At 49.1% G+C, this 13,521-nt stretch overlaps 8 protein-coding genes across 8 annotated transcripts in view; 6 read left to right on the top strand and 2 right to left on the bottom strand.

The window, feature by feature from the left end:
• Positions 1–886, bottom strand: part of ASPGLDRAFT_51642 (uncharacterized protein) — a 1,977-nt gene extending 1,091 nt beyond the window's left edge. Inside the window, exons 1-3 of the mRNA XM_022547575.1 lie at positions 775–886; positions 284–709; positions 20–233 (exon numbers count right to left, since the gene is read on the bottom strand). Coding sequence (XP_022397118.1) covers positions 20–233; positions 284–709; positions 775–827 — 693 coding nt within the window. The 5' untranslated portion in view covers positions 828–886. The remainder of the gene's footprint in view (positions 1–19; positions 234–283; positions 710–774) is intronic.
• A 344-nt stretch (positions 887–1,230) lies between these two features.
• On the top strand, positions 1,231–2,122 carry ASPGLDRAFT_29104 (oxidoreductase, short chain dehydrogenase/reductase family; the record flags this gene model as incomplete). The annotated part of the gene is made up of 4 exons (XM_022543821.1): positions 1,231–1,278; positions 1,333–1,628; positions 1,679–1,982; positions 2,033–2,122. The coding sequence occupies 4 exons, from the start codon at positions 1,231–1,233 to the stop codon at positions 2,120–2,122; spliced, it is 738 nt and encodes a 245-aa protein (XP_022397117.1).
• Positions 2,066–3,695, top strand: ASPGLDRAFT_872637 (uncharacterized protein). Its single transcript, XM_022550417.1, has 2 exons — positions 2,066–2,236; positions 2,297–3,695. Exon 2 carries the CDS (start codon positions 2,389–2,391, stop codon positions 3,661–3,663), a length of 1,275 nt encoding a protein of 424 aa, XP_022397116.1. The 5' UTR covers positions 2,066–2,236; positions 2,297–2,388; the 3' UTR covers positions 3,664–3,695.
• An 800-nt stretch (positions 3,696–4,495) lies between these two features.
• Positions 4,496–5,709, top strand: ASPGLDRAFT_51635 (glycoside hydrolase family 16 protein). The gene is made up of 3 exons (XM_022547574.1): positions 4,496–5,070; positions 5,133–5,164; positions 5,221–5,709. Exons 1-3 carry the CDS (start codon positions 4,638–4,640, stop codon positions 5,398–5,400), a joined length of 645 nt encoding a protein of 214 aa, XP_022397115.1. The 5' UTR covers positions 4,496–4,637; the 3' UTR covers positions 5,401–5,709.
• Positions 5,710–6,371: 662 nt separating this feature from the next.
• ASPGLDRAFT_51631 (putative endo-1,3(4)-beta-glucanase) lies at positions 6,372–7,749 on the top strand. The gene has a single exon (XM_022547573.1). It carries the CDS (start codon positions 6,380–6,382, stop codon positions 7,643–7,645), a length of 1,266 nt encoding a protein of 421 aa, XP_022397114.1. The 5' UTR covers positions 6,372–6,379; the 3' UTR covers positions 7,646–7,749.
• A 172-nt stretch (positions 7,750–7,921) lies between these two features.
• On the top strand, positions 7,922–9,135 carry ASPGLDRAFT_51628 (uncharacterized protein). The gene is made up of 5 exons (XM_022547572.1): positions 7,922–8,260; positions 8,326–8,573; positions 8,626–8,719; positions 8,778–8,850; positions 8,908–9,135. Exons 1-5 carry the CDS (start codon positions 8,092–8,094, stop codon positions 9,020–9,022), a joined length of 699 nt encoding a protein of 232 aa, XP_022397113.1. The 5' UTR covers positions 7,922–8,091; the 3' UTR covers positions 9,023–9,135.
• A 317-nt stretch (positions 9,136–9,452) lies between these two features.
• optD (small oligopeptide transporter, OPT family) lies at positions 9,453–12,276 on the top strand (the record flags this gene model as incomplete). The annotated part of the gene is made up of 7 exons (XM_022548458.1): positions 9,453–9,627; positions 9,682–9,738; positions 9,786–9,862; positions 9,909–10,067; positions 10,120–11,401; positions 11,458–11,844; positions 11,895–12,276. The coding sequence occupies 7 exons, from the start codon at positions 9,453–9,455 to the stop codon at positions 12,089–12,091; spliced, it is 2,334 nt and encodes a 777-aa protein (XP_022397112.1). The 3' UTR covers positions 12,092–12,276.
• Positions 12,277–12,498: 222 nt separating this feature from the next.
• On the bottom strand, positions 12,499–13,216 carry ASPGLDRAFT_29098 (uncharacterized protein; the record flags this gene model as incomplete). Its single annotated transcript, XM_022543820.1, has 3 exons — positions 12,499–12,591; positions 12,652–13,072; positions 13,140–13,216. 3 exons carry the CDS (start codon positions 13,214–13,216, stop codon positions 12,499–12,501), a joined length of 591 nt encoding a protein of 196 aa, XP_022397111.1.
• Positions 13,217–13,521: the final 305 nt, after the last annotated feature.

The raw sequence follows: 13,521 nt of genomic DNA, 5'->3' as shown, positions 1-13,521 counted from the left end.
CCTGCTCCTGCTCTTGCACCTGCTCCTGCTCTTGCACCTGCTCCTGCTCTTGCACCTGCTCCTGCTCCGGTGGCTGACCCTGATCCTGAACTTGGTCCTTGTTGCGCTCCTCTTTCGGAAGAGGATAAAATCTATCATAAGCCTCCGCGACACGACACGACTCCAAGCAGGTTCGAATCTTCTTTTCACCATCAGGGGCAATCCATTCCATCGTCCAGATTAAGCATTTGTGTCTTCGACCAGTCAGCGCAACACATCCAAACCAAAACCCAGGAAAACATACTTTGGATGCCACCTCGAGGTATTCAACTTATTCCTCGTCATCCCCTTGGGTGCCCTGATAACATTGACCTCGCTACTCTGCGCCCCACGCAAAAATCCAGCCTCCCCTTTAACCAATACCTCGTTCGGCCTCTTCCTCTTCCGACTCCCATCTCCCTGCACCTCTCCCCCCTCTGCTTGGTGGTCGACAGTAACCCCACGATTTTCTGCATCTCTATCCGCACGTTCCATGCTCCGCTCAATTCCCGTGATGAAGTTGAAATCGCGATCGAATGCGGAGGGAGTCGCGAGCTCGTTGCGGCGGAGGTAGGCGGCTGGATCGCGGACACCGGAGCATTGGGACCAGGTCTTGTGGCGGCGAGAGCAGGGAAGGGAGCATGTTCGGGTTGAGCATCGGGGGCAGCGATATTTTGGAGGGTTAATGTGGCTGTTCATAGGTTTTTCTGGTCAGTGAACGATGCGACGATAGATAGGAATATGGATGGTAATCACCAAATTGTGCAGAGTTCGCTGAGGAGGGGGTCTCCCCCGGGGGTTTCGGACATGGCGACTGATATTAGGACACTATATTATGGTGCTAACATGTAGAAAAACGGTTTTGAATGGATGTAAACAGAGGGATGGTCAAAACTCGATGCGATAAAAGAAAAATTGCGATAATGATAACCGCCTTAGTGCCTGAGGCCAATAGTATCGATACCTTGGCCCAAAGCAGCAATACCACCGTACAGTAACCCCGAGCAATCCCTATACTCCGTACATTGTTCTCTTTCACATGGCTAGGGGAATCTGTTCTAGATTGCGAATTGGCATTTTGACGCCAAAATGAGCAATTTCAGGGGTGACATCATCGCATCATTGCATTTCTAAGCACGTGCGGAGTACTTATTGCTCTCCAAGAACTATTCCACTGCAAGACAGATCTCATCTTCCTCATTACTGTTCAAAATGGCCTCCAAAGCATTCGCAATCATTGCAGGTGTCGGTCCGGGCACGGTATGTCCCATTCCTAAAGTATTCACCCGATATCAAACCACTAACGAACTATAGGGCGCCTCTATTGCCCGCAAATTCGCCCAAGTATACTCGGTTGTCCTGCTAGCTCGCAACCCCGCCAACTTTGAGCCAGTGGTTAACGAGATCAACTCCAACGGCGGCCAGGCCGCGGGTTTCAGTGCGGACTTGTCGAATTCGCAGAGCGTCCGGGCCGCTTTTGACAAGATCTCGCAGCAGTATGCGGATTCTCCGTTGGCTGCGGCTGTATTCAATCCCGGTGGAGGGTTCGTCCGGAAGCCCTTCTTGGAGTTGACGGAGAAGGAGTTTACCACAGGATATGAGAGTCAAGGGTTGGTTTTTCTACCTACAACGTACCACTTACCATACTGACAGGTACTAGAAAAGGAGGCTTTAACTTCGCCCAGAATACTCTTCCACTCCTCCTCAAGGCTAAGGAGGCATCGTTGAAACATCCACCAACGCTGGTATTCACCGGAGCAACCGCCAGTCTGAAAGGCTCAGCAACATTCTCGGCCTTTGCCTCGGGCAAGTTTGCACTGAGAGCGTTAGCCCAGTCCCTGGCTCGGGAGTTTGGTCCACAAGGCGTACATGTGGCGCATGTCATCCTCGATGGTGTCATTGATATCCCCCGGACGAAGAGCTGGACCTTTGAGCATGAAGATGCCAAGATTGACCCTGTGGCTGTAAGTGGGAACCTGACTCATGTGCCACAAAAGGATGCTAATGTTATTAGATTGCCGATTCTTACTGGCACCTGCATACACAGCCACGGACAACATTTGGGTTCGAGTTGGATCTCCGGCCATATGTGGAGAAGTGGTGAGATGACCATGCGGAGAAGACCGTAGAAGACTTCTGAGCGAGTAACTTGAGCAACAGATAGCAATAAATCTGCTGCCTCATATATATCGTACATAGCCACTTGCAATGTATCTCCGTAGATCTCGTATCTATAACTCACCAATAATGAATAATGCCGCCTAACCGGGTGCTACAGGGCTGTGTCATGTGCGCCAAGTCTCATTCATTATATAAAGACCTTCGGATGGTCTATACGAACCAGTATGGAATTCTCATCTTAGAAACACCATGCCACGAACCAAAGAAACCGGCAACGCGGACCTCCAGATTGACCTGGCATCACCCCCTGGATGGACATTTGCCCCCGGGGACACGGTCATCGGCACAGTCCTGCGTCGTTCGCACATTGTCGCCCCGCAAGCCACCGTGAAATTGTCGCTGGTAGGACACGTGAGGACCAAAATCACACCAAATGGCAGCAGCAGCCGCGGCTACTACCGTGCGCACTGGTACCTTTTTAGCACGACGACGACGCAAGTACTCTTTGAAGGACCCTTGCATGTCCCCAAAGACAGCAGCAACGGCAAAGATGAGTCCTCTTGGTCCTTCTCGCTGCCCATTCCGATGAAGCCGGCCGATTCAGCGCTGGGAGGCCATTACAACAAAGAGGGTTTCTTGCCGCAGGACAAATATGGTATTGCACAGCACACGTTGCCCGGGACATTCATCACATGTAATAACGACTGGAATCACTCTTCCGAAGGATGCGTGGAGTACTATCTCGAAGCTCGGCTACAATATCACCAGCGGGGCTCGTATAATTTCGATAGGGCTACGGTCCCCATCATAATGCGGCCCCAAGCCCCGATTGTCTTTCCCGATTGCGACCTCCAGCGACACACAATCGACCAGATATTCCGGAGCCAGCGGCTGCTACCAGGGATGGAGCGCGCGGATCGAACATTCAGGCAAAAGACACAGAGGCTCCTGGGCTCGTCCAAGGTACCCAGAGCACACTATAGCGTTGAGATCGGTTTGCCTCGCGTCATCCAGCTGGACAACCGATCGCCCATACCACTTACCCTGAACATCGTACCACCATCCCAGCAGGGAATGACCAGCAGCATCGGCGTGCAAAATGCCGGGATGAGGGTCCGGCTCAACTGGGTCAAGATGTCTATCAAGTCCACGACTACTCTCCTCGCACCACGCGACGCCAGGAAACTTCTCACTAAGAGCGATGCCCATTCAGTCAACCACAATCTGAATCTGGAAAGGGCTTTTCGGGACCTTGATGTCCCCATTGAGTTTTCGATTGACAAAACTCGCGATAATGGACCAGTCAATATCGGCAGTATGTTTCAGCTAGTTCTCCGTTCGAATGGGTTAAAAGCTGGAAATCGACGTCTTGCTTCTGTGCCATATCCGTATATCCAACCTGATCTAGTCACATATAATATCAGGCATAGTCACACGCTGGAGATGGAGGTGTCTTTGACTATTGCAGGAGAACGCCATACGATTCCAGTGAGTGGCGATGTGATGATATTAGCAGCTAACTGAAGAAGCATTCAGATGGAGTTAATGGTGACTTTTGTCTACATACCGCTTGATTCTCTCCTGTATTTAGTTGTAAAGGAATGGAGCAGAGAGCAACTGTGTATTTATGTTTTTATTTTCTTGTACAAATCTGAGATTGACTTCCCTATCACTGTAAAACTGAAGTGTAATTGACTTAGCACCATGGCTCTGCTCAATGTCATGGGAATTTATGTCGTGTGTACTTTTCATATTATAATTCCCTGGGGCTGATCCATCGCCCTCGGCTCCCTGGGTAGACACGTTCGAAGCTCCTGACATGGACAGTGGGACTTGGTACTTTGGATCTCTCGAAGCGTCTTTCTTTCAATGTCAGCCATGTGGACAACAAGAAGGCGATGACAACCTGCAAGCAATCAGAACGAACGATTCATGCAATGAGGTATAGCGAGCATACAACAATTCTTCCTTAGTGACTTGCTGTCAGCCTTGTTGATATCGGATAAAAAGAATGCACGTATCACATCCGGATTCGCGGGGATTTCCTCGGAATAGAGGGTTTTGTTACAAGCACTCGTAGGGCGGGACATATCCAATTGAGGATCCCAGTTGATCTGTTGGAGCCATCAAGTACGATGTACAAAATGTTGAGATTATGGGAATAAGGCTGAGAATGCACCTTGTATTATTCTCCAGAAGAAGATTCTTTCCTGTTGGGAGTTGACTCAGGTACAGCCACAAATAACAATTAGCCGAACTGTAGGATTTCATACCACTACATAGTATGGAGTAGTGGTGTTGATGTATCCTCTGGCGGGTAATTTGGACACTGAGGGGTTTCACTTATTGCACTGAGGGGAATGTTTCATGCTGAACATCAAGATATTAGATCGGCAGGGGGGCAAGAGAGAAAGCCCGACACTACATATATAAAAACCCAAGTCGCAAAAAATGCATGAATCTTTGTTCAACCTCGGAATATCCAGACGCATTCCAACATGCATCCCCTCTTCCTGCTCAGCCTCGCTGCTCTGACCCAGGGAGCCAGTCTAATTCCCCCCACCTGCTTCGACTCCTACATCTCTCTCGAAAAATATTTCTCTTACCTCTATCCCTGGGGTTCAGACCACAATGGATCCGCCCGGATGATTGGCAACTCCTCCGACCATGAGTACATCTTGATCGACACACCCGGTACTTTGACCCTCCTTGCCAGACCGGTCACAGGCCAAGATCCGACTAGTGGTGGCCAGGAAATTAATTATCTCTCCGGTGCGGTACATTCAACCGAGACATTTACCGTTGAGGCTGGGTCCGGGTTCGATATCCAGGCTGAATTCCAGGCGCCTACTGCTCAAGGTACTTGGCCGGCGTTTTGGTTGAACGGGGCGAATTCATGGCCACCAGAGATTGATCTTGCCGAATGGAAAGGTTGTCCCTGTTCATTTATTTCTCCAATTACCAACAATGATGAGAGAACTGACGGTCCATAGGATCCGGTGATATCAGTTTCAACACGTTCAATGTGAGACTCCATAGCCATGCAACTACTTGAACATCCATGCTGACTCCCTTCATCAGACATCATCTGAAGTACAATCTCTGGACATCGACTATCCCTCCCCGGATGACTTCCACGCCGTCAAAATCGAAGTTCGCGACGAAGATGGCTCCAATATCTCGGTCAACTTCTATCTGGACGATGAGCTAGTCACAACTCAATACGGCGCGGAGTACGTCGGAGAGCCATTGCATTTGTGAGTATCCATGATACAGGGCATAAAAGAATGACAAGCTGACAAGACAGGATTATCAACCTGCAAATGGACGGCTCTTCAGGGTCTCCTGGACCGACGACAGGTGAGTCGTGATATTGCCGTTGAGACTATCCAGACTGACAGTGTGTAGACACGTATTATCGCATTCGTAATTTGTCTTTTGAGCAGATTTAGTAGATAGCATCAATCATTAGAATCAACTGAATCCGTACAATCTTGAGTAAAGAAACTCCTGTAAGAAACGATATGACTACAACGTCAGAAGCTTGTCCCTCACCACGAAAAATCCACGACGCGGCGCCTCTCGATATCAGCAGGTGGCCGAGCTGTTACTAATGGGCATCCAGTGCATTTTCACACAGTTTATATACTGATTCATAGCGTATACGTGATTTGAGATTTGATGTTCTGTATCTGTTTGGAAAGAAACGGACTGGAAAGAAACGGACTGGAAAGAAACGGACTGGAAAGAAACGGACTGGAAAGAAACGGACTGGGCTATTCGGTCCTTGATTTTTGCCAACACTTGGGTATCAGCAAGTAAATGAACAGGCGTCAAAGTGAACCAGAAGCGTATATGTGGAGAGTAATTCATGGCTTCCACAAACGTTCAGCCAAGTTCCACTTGGATAACGAGCTGATCATGGCTCACTGCAGAGTATGTCGGAGAGTTATCATCGGGTTATCGAACATTCCCTGGTGACTGGTGAATCAAAGCTGAATTAGCCAGGCTGACAGCATAATATGCACGACAAAATTCAAATCCTACTATCTTTGGAGCATGTCCGGTGGATAGAATCAGTTTCCTGTAGGAATAAAATGCTCCGTACATTGCTCCATGTACCGGGTACATTAGTTAGTTAGCTGGCAAATATTGTAATGACTAAGCACAACGTCACAAGCTTGTCCCTCACCACGAATTCGGCATCCCAGTTCACTCTTTACTCTGTACACGACGCAACATGGTCCTCGACGACGCCTCTCCGCAGGCGTACGATACGTCCTCTCAGCAGGATGGCCAGAATGCCATCCGGAATAACGCCAACTCCTCCATAACCCACTACCAAATCAAGCCCGAAGCAATCGTCACACCCGACCTCTTTACCCTCTACTTCGGTTTCGCCGGGAATTGGAACTGGCAACGCACCCTGGTCAATACACTCACAGAGCGCGTGGAGAATGCCCGTGTGCTAGTTCAACGTCCGCCCACACAGGACGAAATGGACGCCTTTGTCACGCACAGCAGTCGCAGTTTATACCATGGACGGATTGGAGCACCGCTTGCTAGTGGGCTTGCTATGGCAAGGATGTATAATCAGGCGCGGAAGACGGACCATTATAAGGCGATGGTGCCTGGTGCAGAGGAGGGGAAATTGCCTAGTGCAAAACAATTGGTGCAGGGAGTTACGAGGTTTGCGAAGGCGGATCCTACGGCGTTTCGGTCGGTGGCGGCGGCTTCGGTGTTTAAGTTGTTCTTTTGGACGCTGACGGGGGCAACTATGTCGAGTATTTATGCGGTCTATAATGATACTGTTGCGACAATGTCGGATCCGAGATTGGTGAATTTCGTGAAGGAGGTGAAGCAGCAGAAACCAGAGGAGGTACGGAAGCGGAAAGTAGATGCTGCACAGGATAGGTATCGGCAGAACCAGCAACGGATGACGTCGCAACCGCAAGAACCGCAACAATCGAGTGAGATGGTACCGGACCAAGCGAGTGGTGGGCCTACAGAAAGTCACGAGCAGCAGGATTATAGCGCGATGTACGGAAACAACGCGGAGCCTACGACTCCCTCCCGTTCCTACGATCGTCCGACCTCGACGGAGTCGACCAGCAGTAGCTGGTACGGTGGAAGGAAGGAGCAAGACTCTGTATCCGACTTTTTTGACGACGCTAGTCCTACGGCACCCGAATATCAAAATCCCCGCAACAATACTACAGCCTCCCAACCTTCTCAACCCATATTTCAGCGCGGCGCATGGGAACGAATTCGCCAACAGAATTCCAAGGGGGTATCCAACCCCCAAGGCCAAGAATACTACCGCGGGCAGTCTGAGGGGTGGAACACACAGAACCAGAGCAATAGCAGCGGCGGTCAGGACACGGAAAGACAGCGGGAAAAAGAACAGGCACGCGCTGAATTTGAGCGGATGCTAGACTCTGAGCGGAATATGTCGAGTGACGATTCGGGGAATGGAAAGAATAAGGGTTGGGGGCGATGGAGTTGATCTATTCTTGGCATATGTATGTAGATTTAAACTGGATGTACATTATGGAATCCATGTGATTCAACACATGTTGAGTTGTCCACTTACCCGTATCAAGTACCGAGACATCATTTTCCGTAGAAATTACAGTCATATCGTATGCTCAGGTACATCGTCCGCATACGAAGAATGATGTCATTGATGATGTCCACGTCTCAGAATCAGGTTTACTCCTGGCAACGCCATCAGCATTTTTACTATGTTTTTATTAAGCTAGATTGATACATAAGTTAAGATGAAGCCAAGCTCTGTACCTTATTTGAACCATCTTTTGTTCCCTGGGTTGTCTTCATTAGAGTTGAAAGTTAACACTTCTCTACAATATCACCCATGACACACGGGATTGAATACCGACCATATACTCCTACCAATCTATCGTCATTTGATTACGTCTCTTTGTTACTACAATGACAGTCATTTGGGGTCTGGATCTCCATGAGATCCATTGGAGCAAGTTCGGAAGCTCCAACATGTTCAACCGCGTCTACCACCTGCGCCGAACAAAGATGATCGTCTACCAGATCGCCATGATCCTCTGCGTATGCTCAGAGGCCGTCGGAACAGCAGCATTATCCGGTAAATCATCTCCCCATTGCCCCTCACAACCCAAAACAATACTAACCAATCCGCTCTCTGTATAGACTACCTCGACCAACAAAGCCAAATCCAAGGCCAACACCCCGGCGTCAAAGTGCACAACAACGATTTCATCGGTGCCGCTTCGTATAACATCTGGGCGGGGGTTTCTGTCGCATGGGTATTCGGGGGCGCGTTCTTCTTTGATCTCTTCTGGCCCGAGAGACATGAAGATCGGGGTATCCGGTGGGCGTGGAAGTTTTGTGCGGTAGCGGAGTCGATTATGATGTTGGCTTCAGCTCTCGCGATGACGGTATGGCAATTTACTGATGGTTTGAGCGACACGTTGATGCTGATATGGGTAGATTATCACGGCCACGCATAGTGCAGAAATCACGGGGACGGATGCTGCGTCTGCGAGGCAGTACTGGGAGGAGTCTATGAAGAAACCTGCTTTGAGTATGTACACATCATTCGCCATTCCCTAGTCTTATGGAAGTACGGCTAACATGACTAGGATATTACACTAACCCGAAAGCTGTTGCTTCCGTCGTTCTTGCGTGGCCCGGGGTTGTCGGGACTATTGCTAGGTATGTCTACCCCGCTATCCTGTTATTTAGTGTTGATGTGGCTAATCATTATAACAGTACTATTATTCTTTGGTTGTCCCATAAGCATGATGATGAATTCGGCCCGAAGTCGAACTATGGCCGGAGCCTTGAGAATGGCGACGATTCGGAGACAGAACCGAAACCGGTATAGATTAAGATACCCAAGCATAGATTCAACTAAATAGATATGGATGCCTTTAATCCTGTTTGCACATGGAGAATATGCCCTAACGTTGCTTGAAATGATAAGATATTGTAGCGGGGTTCCCAGTATACGTACCTCTGCATTATCATCCCTAGTACGGAGTATTGATATCGAGAATAAACACACCCAACGCTCAAGATAAGCACCATAAGCCTTTCTGGCATTTCAAAAAAATATATGAACTTGGTCGCATTGACAGCAAAATAACCAGCCTATCATTTTAGTGTTCCTCCCACTGGTTGTCGCCATTTATCGTGGGTCTATCGCAACATGCACGCCATCAGCTGAACAGGGATGCTGATAACCATAAATACATTCCTCTCAACGCCGGATTTTTTCTTTGTCCCCTTAATCTTGTCTCTCGTGTTACCCCACAATGGCGACTTCTGCAAAAGATAGCAGGAAAGATCCCATTGAGACTCAGACTCGGCCGGTGGATGTTGAAGCATGGGAGGGAGAGAATCCGGTCAAACCAGCGCCTGTGCCTAATCAGAAGGAATTGACTCCAAATGAAGCGTTCAAGTGGAATGTCGATGGCGATCAGTCGCCTTGTATGCTTGTCCCAAGCCTTATGGTGTGCGATCATGGCTGATTGACATGTATAGTTCCCGAGGTGGCAGCATGTGTCTCCAACACTGATGATCCTAACATGGCTTGTAGCAGTAAGTATTTATCACAAATTCTGTATTGATTAGTACTAACGAAACAGCCTTCCGATCATGGACTCTTACGACCATATTTGTAATGCTGTTTGCTGCTGTCAACCAGTTCTTCGGTCTGCGATATGTATGTACCTCTTCCTACCATATGCGAATGCATGCTAACAAAATAGCCTTCTCTTAGTATCGGATACGTCGTCGCTCAATTACTGGTATATCCTATCGGTCGAGCATGGGAGAAGCTTCCTCGATGGAGGGTTCCGCTGGGGAAGTTTTCCTTCGATATCAACCCAGGGAAGTTTACCGTCAAGGAGCATGCATTGATTGTGATTGTAAGTTGCTCCCCTACAAGATCATTGCCACTCAGTCTTCTAATTAGTATAGTGCGTCAACATCAGCGCCAGCGCGGCCTATGCCATGGGCTCATTGGTCGCCATCACCAGCCCCGTCTACTGGGACCGAGACTACGGAGCAGGATTCTCCTTCCTCTACCTCCTAACCACCCAAATGCTAGGCTTTGGTTTCGCCGGACTTGCTCGTCGATGGCTGGTCTATCCCGCAGCCCTGATCTGGCCTTCGTCTCTGTCGTCAACAGTCCTCTTTCGAGCCCTGCACGAGCCGAAACAGGACAACTCGCCCGCGAATGGTTGGTCCATGACGAGATATCGCTTTTTTGGCTACTTCACGCTCTTCGCGTTTGTCATTTTCTGGTTCCCGGACTATATCTGGACGAGTCTGAGCACGTTCGCGTTCATCACCTGGATCTGGCCTCACAACCAGAAAGTGAATACGATCTTCGGGATGAACTCAGGCTTAGGATTGCTACCGATTAGTTTCGACTGGACGCAGATTACCTACGCCGGCTCACCGGGGTCACCCCTGACGACGCCGTTCTACATCACCTGCAACGCATATGCAGTGGTAGCCCTATTCTACCTCCTCCTCTCGCCCATCCTATACTATACCAACGTCTGGAACAGCGGATACCTCCCGCTCCTCTCGTCAAGTACCTTCGACAACACAGGCTCAACGTACAACATCACCCGCGTTGTCGACGAGAACCTCAACTTCGTCCAGAGCAAATACGAAGCCTACTCGCCAATGTACATTTCCATGTCCTACTCCTTGACCTACGGGCTCTCCTTCGCCGCTGTCACCGCCATGGTCGTGCACACGTATCTCTACAACGGGCGCGAGATCTGGGCTAAGTTCAAGAACTCCCGGGCCGGAGGCGAAGATATCCATCGTCGTCTGATGCACTCATACCCCGAGGTCCCAGATTGGTGGTACGGCGCGCTGACCGTGGTTATCGTGGGACTTGGTATCTTTACCGTACGGTACTGGGACTCCGGGTTGCCGGTTTGGGGGTTTATCGTCGTGTGCTGTGGGATGGGTGTGGCTCTTATTATTCCCGAGGGGATTCTGGAGGGAACGACGAACCAGCGTATCTTTTTGAACATCATCACTGAGTTGATTGCAGGTTATGCGTGGCCAGGGAAACCCATTGCTAACATGATGGTGAAGTGCTATGGGTATAACTCGGTGAAGCATGGGATGGACTTTGCGCAGGATTTGAAATTGGGGCAGTATATGAAGATCCCGCCGCGGGTGCTGTTTGTTGGTCAGGTCTATTCAAGTGTTCTCGCGACGATGACGCAGACTGGTGGTGAGTATTCGCCGCGTTTTTGCAAAAAATATTTCCAAAGTGTGCTAACAAAATAGTCCTCCGCTGGATGATGGGCCACATCTCCGACCTCTGCTCCCCATCCAACACCCAACGCTTCACCTGCAACGGCTCCAAAGTCGTCTACAACGCCTCCATGATCTGGGGCACCATCGGACCCCAGCGGATGTTCCAAGGCGGCCAGGTTTACAATGCCCTGATGTACTTTTTCATCATCGGCCCTGTGGTAACTGTCCTGGTTTGGTTGGTGTATCGGCGCCATCCGAACAGCTGGATTAAGTGGGTTAATGTGCCGATTTTCTTTAATGCGGCGGGGAATATCCCGCCGGCGAATACGACGCAGTACTCGCTTTGGTTTATTTTTGGGTTTTTGTTTAATTATTTGATTCGGAAGAAGGCGTTTCAGTGGTGGACGAGGTATAATTGTCAGTATTCTGCCCTAATCGTTGGTACGGATCGAGCTAACAAGTAGCAGACCTCCTGCAAGCAGCAATGGATACCGGTACCGCGCTCGCAACGATCATCATCTTCTTCGCCCTGAGCTATCACAAGGTCGAGTTTAACTGGTGGGGAAATACTGTGGGCTCGAACACAGATGATGCCAACTCCGTCCCTTGGCTGAAGGTCCCCACAGGAGGATATTTCGGGAAGGGTCCTGGCGAGTTTCATTGAGCAGATAGATTTACCCCGTAGTGCTTATGACTTGTCAGACAGAAAGTGAATTGCAGATCTTCAAACACGTTAGCTATTGATAAATATAAAATCGAGCATGTTGTATATACAGGTCCCAGTTGGCCTTCTAAAACGTGCCAGAATGAACCCAACACAGCAATAAAACGTACATCCATCATGCCTCCCCAACCAACCCCCCCAACAATCCCAGCAACATTCCCGGGCTTACTCAAAAACGGAAAATGCGATGCCTTCAACCGATACACACGAGACGTCCCCAATACCCCAACCCCAACCATATACTCCTGCACCGCCAACGGCAACATCCCATCCTCTTCACCCATAATATACGCGGTTGGTATAATGTGCCATGGCTCGTGTGTTGCCTTTCCAGAGAAAACGAGGAGTCAGGAGTGCGTTAGTGCAGAGGTCCACTGGGATTGTTGGGACTGGGGGAGGTTGTGGTATGGGGTGTCGAAGGATAGAGTGGTGTAGTTTTCCTGTTGGTTTCAGTAAGCAAGGCCATACGAATGAGAGGGATAAGAAAGAGGGAGACGTACGTCGCATTTAATCCATGGGAGAAGTTGTCCCCCGCAAACATTAATCAAACTTAGTCCTTTGTTGACCACGAACGCAGTCATGTACACGATAATCACAACACCACCCTGCTTTCCTTCTTGCTGACGGACTGGTTTCTCAAGATCCTGCACTGCGCCGGAGGCAACAAGACCGCCGTATGAGTGCGCGACAACAACGACATCTTCCCCGGGGTCAACGAGTCGTTGCAGGGTGCTTTGGAGGTTTGAGACGTCATCATCGAGAGTCTTGGCTGGAGGTTCTGCGCCAGCTGAGGGGTGTGCAACGGTTTCAGTGGCGAGACCTTTCTCTGAGAGATTGGATGAGAGTTGGGTGTAGAATGCTGGGGTGGTCCAGGCACCTGGAACACCAGGACTATGGTTGGCTTGGAAAACATTGTGATGTCTATAGTGTGGAAATGAGGAATATCATTGAGACTATCTAGATCGGGGTAGAGTGGTAATATACTCACACAGGATTTGCTTCCCAGATGACGGAGTTAAGGGAGTTAGGGTTCTGGACCCGGTGTTTGGTATAGATCCCGTCCATTCAGCAGGTTACTCGGCTATTGAATAACTTTATATTAATCACATTATGGTAAAAAGAGAGTGTATTGTCAATGAAATAATCCAGAACACTGGGCTAGGAGATAAAGGGTATAAAAACGACAGTATAATGCAAATTCGAGGTATCAAGGTAAGGTATCATCTCATAAACGAACCAAATCAAATCAAAGCAAAGCAAAGCAAGCCAACCAATTTATCATAAATCATAACAAATTAAACAGTTAAACGAACGTAACCCGAAATTTCTCAAATCGAAACCAATCAAAGAACGAAGGGATATCAAATTAG

The sequence above is a fragment of the Aspergillus glaucus genome, assembly GCF_001890805.1.
Source record: "Aspergillus glaucus CBS 516.65 unplaced genomic scaffold ASPGLscaffold_24, whole genome shotgun sequence".
Classification (NCBI taxonomy): domain Eukaryota; kingdom Fungi; phylum Ascomycota; class Eurotiomycetes; order Eurotiales; family Aspergillaceae; genus Aspergillus; species Aspergillus glaucus.
Note: the sequence above shows the minus strand (reverse complement) of the source record. Positions and strands in the feature narration are given on the sequence as shown.

What these genes read in the sequence shown, in the direction of transcription:
- ASPGLDRAFT_872637 (XM_022550417.1), top strand. Translation starts at nt 2,389, where the DNA reads ATGCCACGAACCAAAGAAACCGGCAACGCGGACCTCCAGATTGACCTG.
- ASPGLDRAFT_51635 (XM_022547574.1), top strand. Translation starts at nt 4,638, where the DNA reads ATGCATCCCCTCTTCCTGCTCAGCCTCGCTGCTCTGACCCAGGGAGCC. An exon ending in TGATCTTGCCGAATGGAAAG is followed by an intron (nt 5,071 to 5,132) that starts GTTGTCCCTGTT and finishes GACGGTCCATAG; the next exon opens with GATCCGGTGATATCAGTTTC. An exon ending in TCAGTTTCAACACGTTCAAT is followed by an intron (nt 5,165 to 5,220) that starts GTGAGACTCCAT and finishes TCCCTTCATCAG; the next exon opens with ACATCATCTGAAGTACAATC.
- ASPGLDRAFT_51631 (XM_022547573.1), top strand. Translation starts at nt 6,380, where the DNA reads ATGGTCCTCGACGACGCCTCTCCGCAGGCGTACGATACGTCCTCTCAG.
- ASPGLDRAFT_51628 (XM_022547572.1), top strand. Translation starts at nt 8,092, where the DNA reads ATGACAGTCATTTGGGGTCTGGATCTCCATGAGATCCATTGGAGCAAG. An exon ending in CTTCAGCTCTCGCGATGACG is followed by an intron (nt 8,574 to 8,625) that starts GTATGGCAATTT and finishes TGATATGGGTAG; the next exon opens with ATTATCACGGCCACGCATAG. An exon ending in TATGAAGAAACCTGCTTTGA is followed by an intron (nt 8,720 to 8,777) that starts GTATGTACACAT and finishes TAACATGACTAG; the next exon opens with GATATTACACTAACCCGAAA.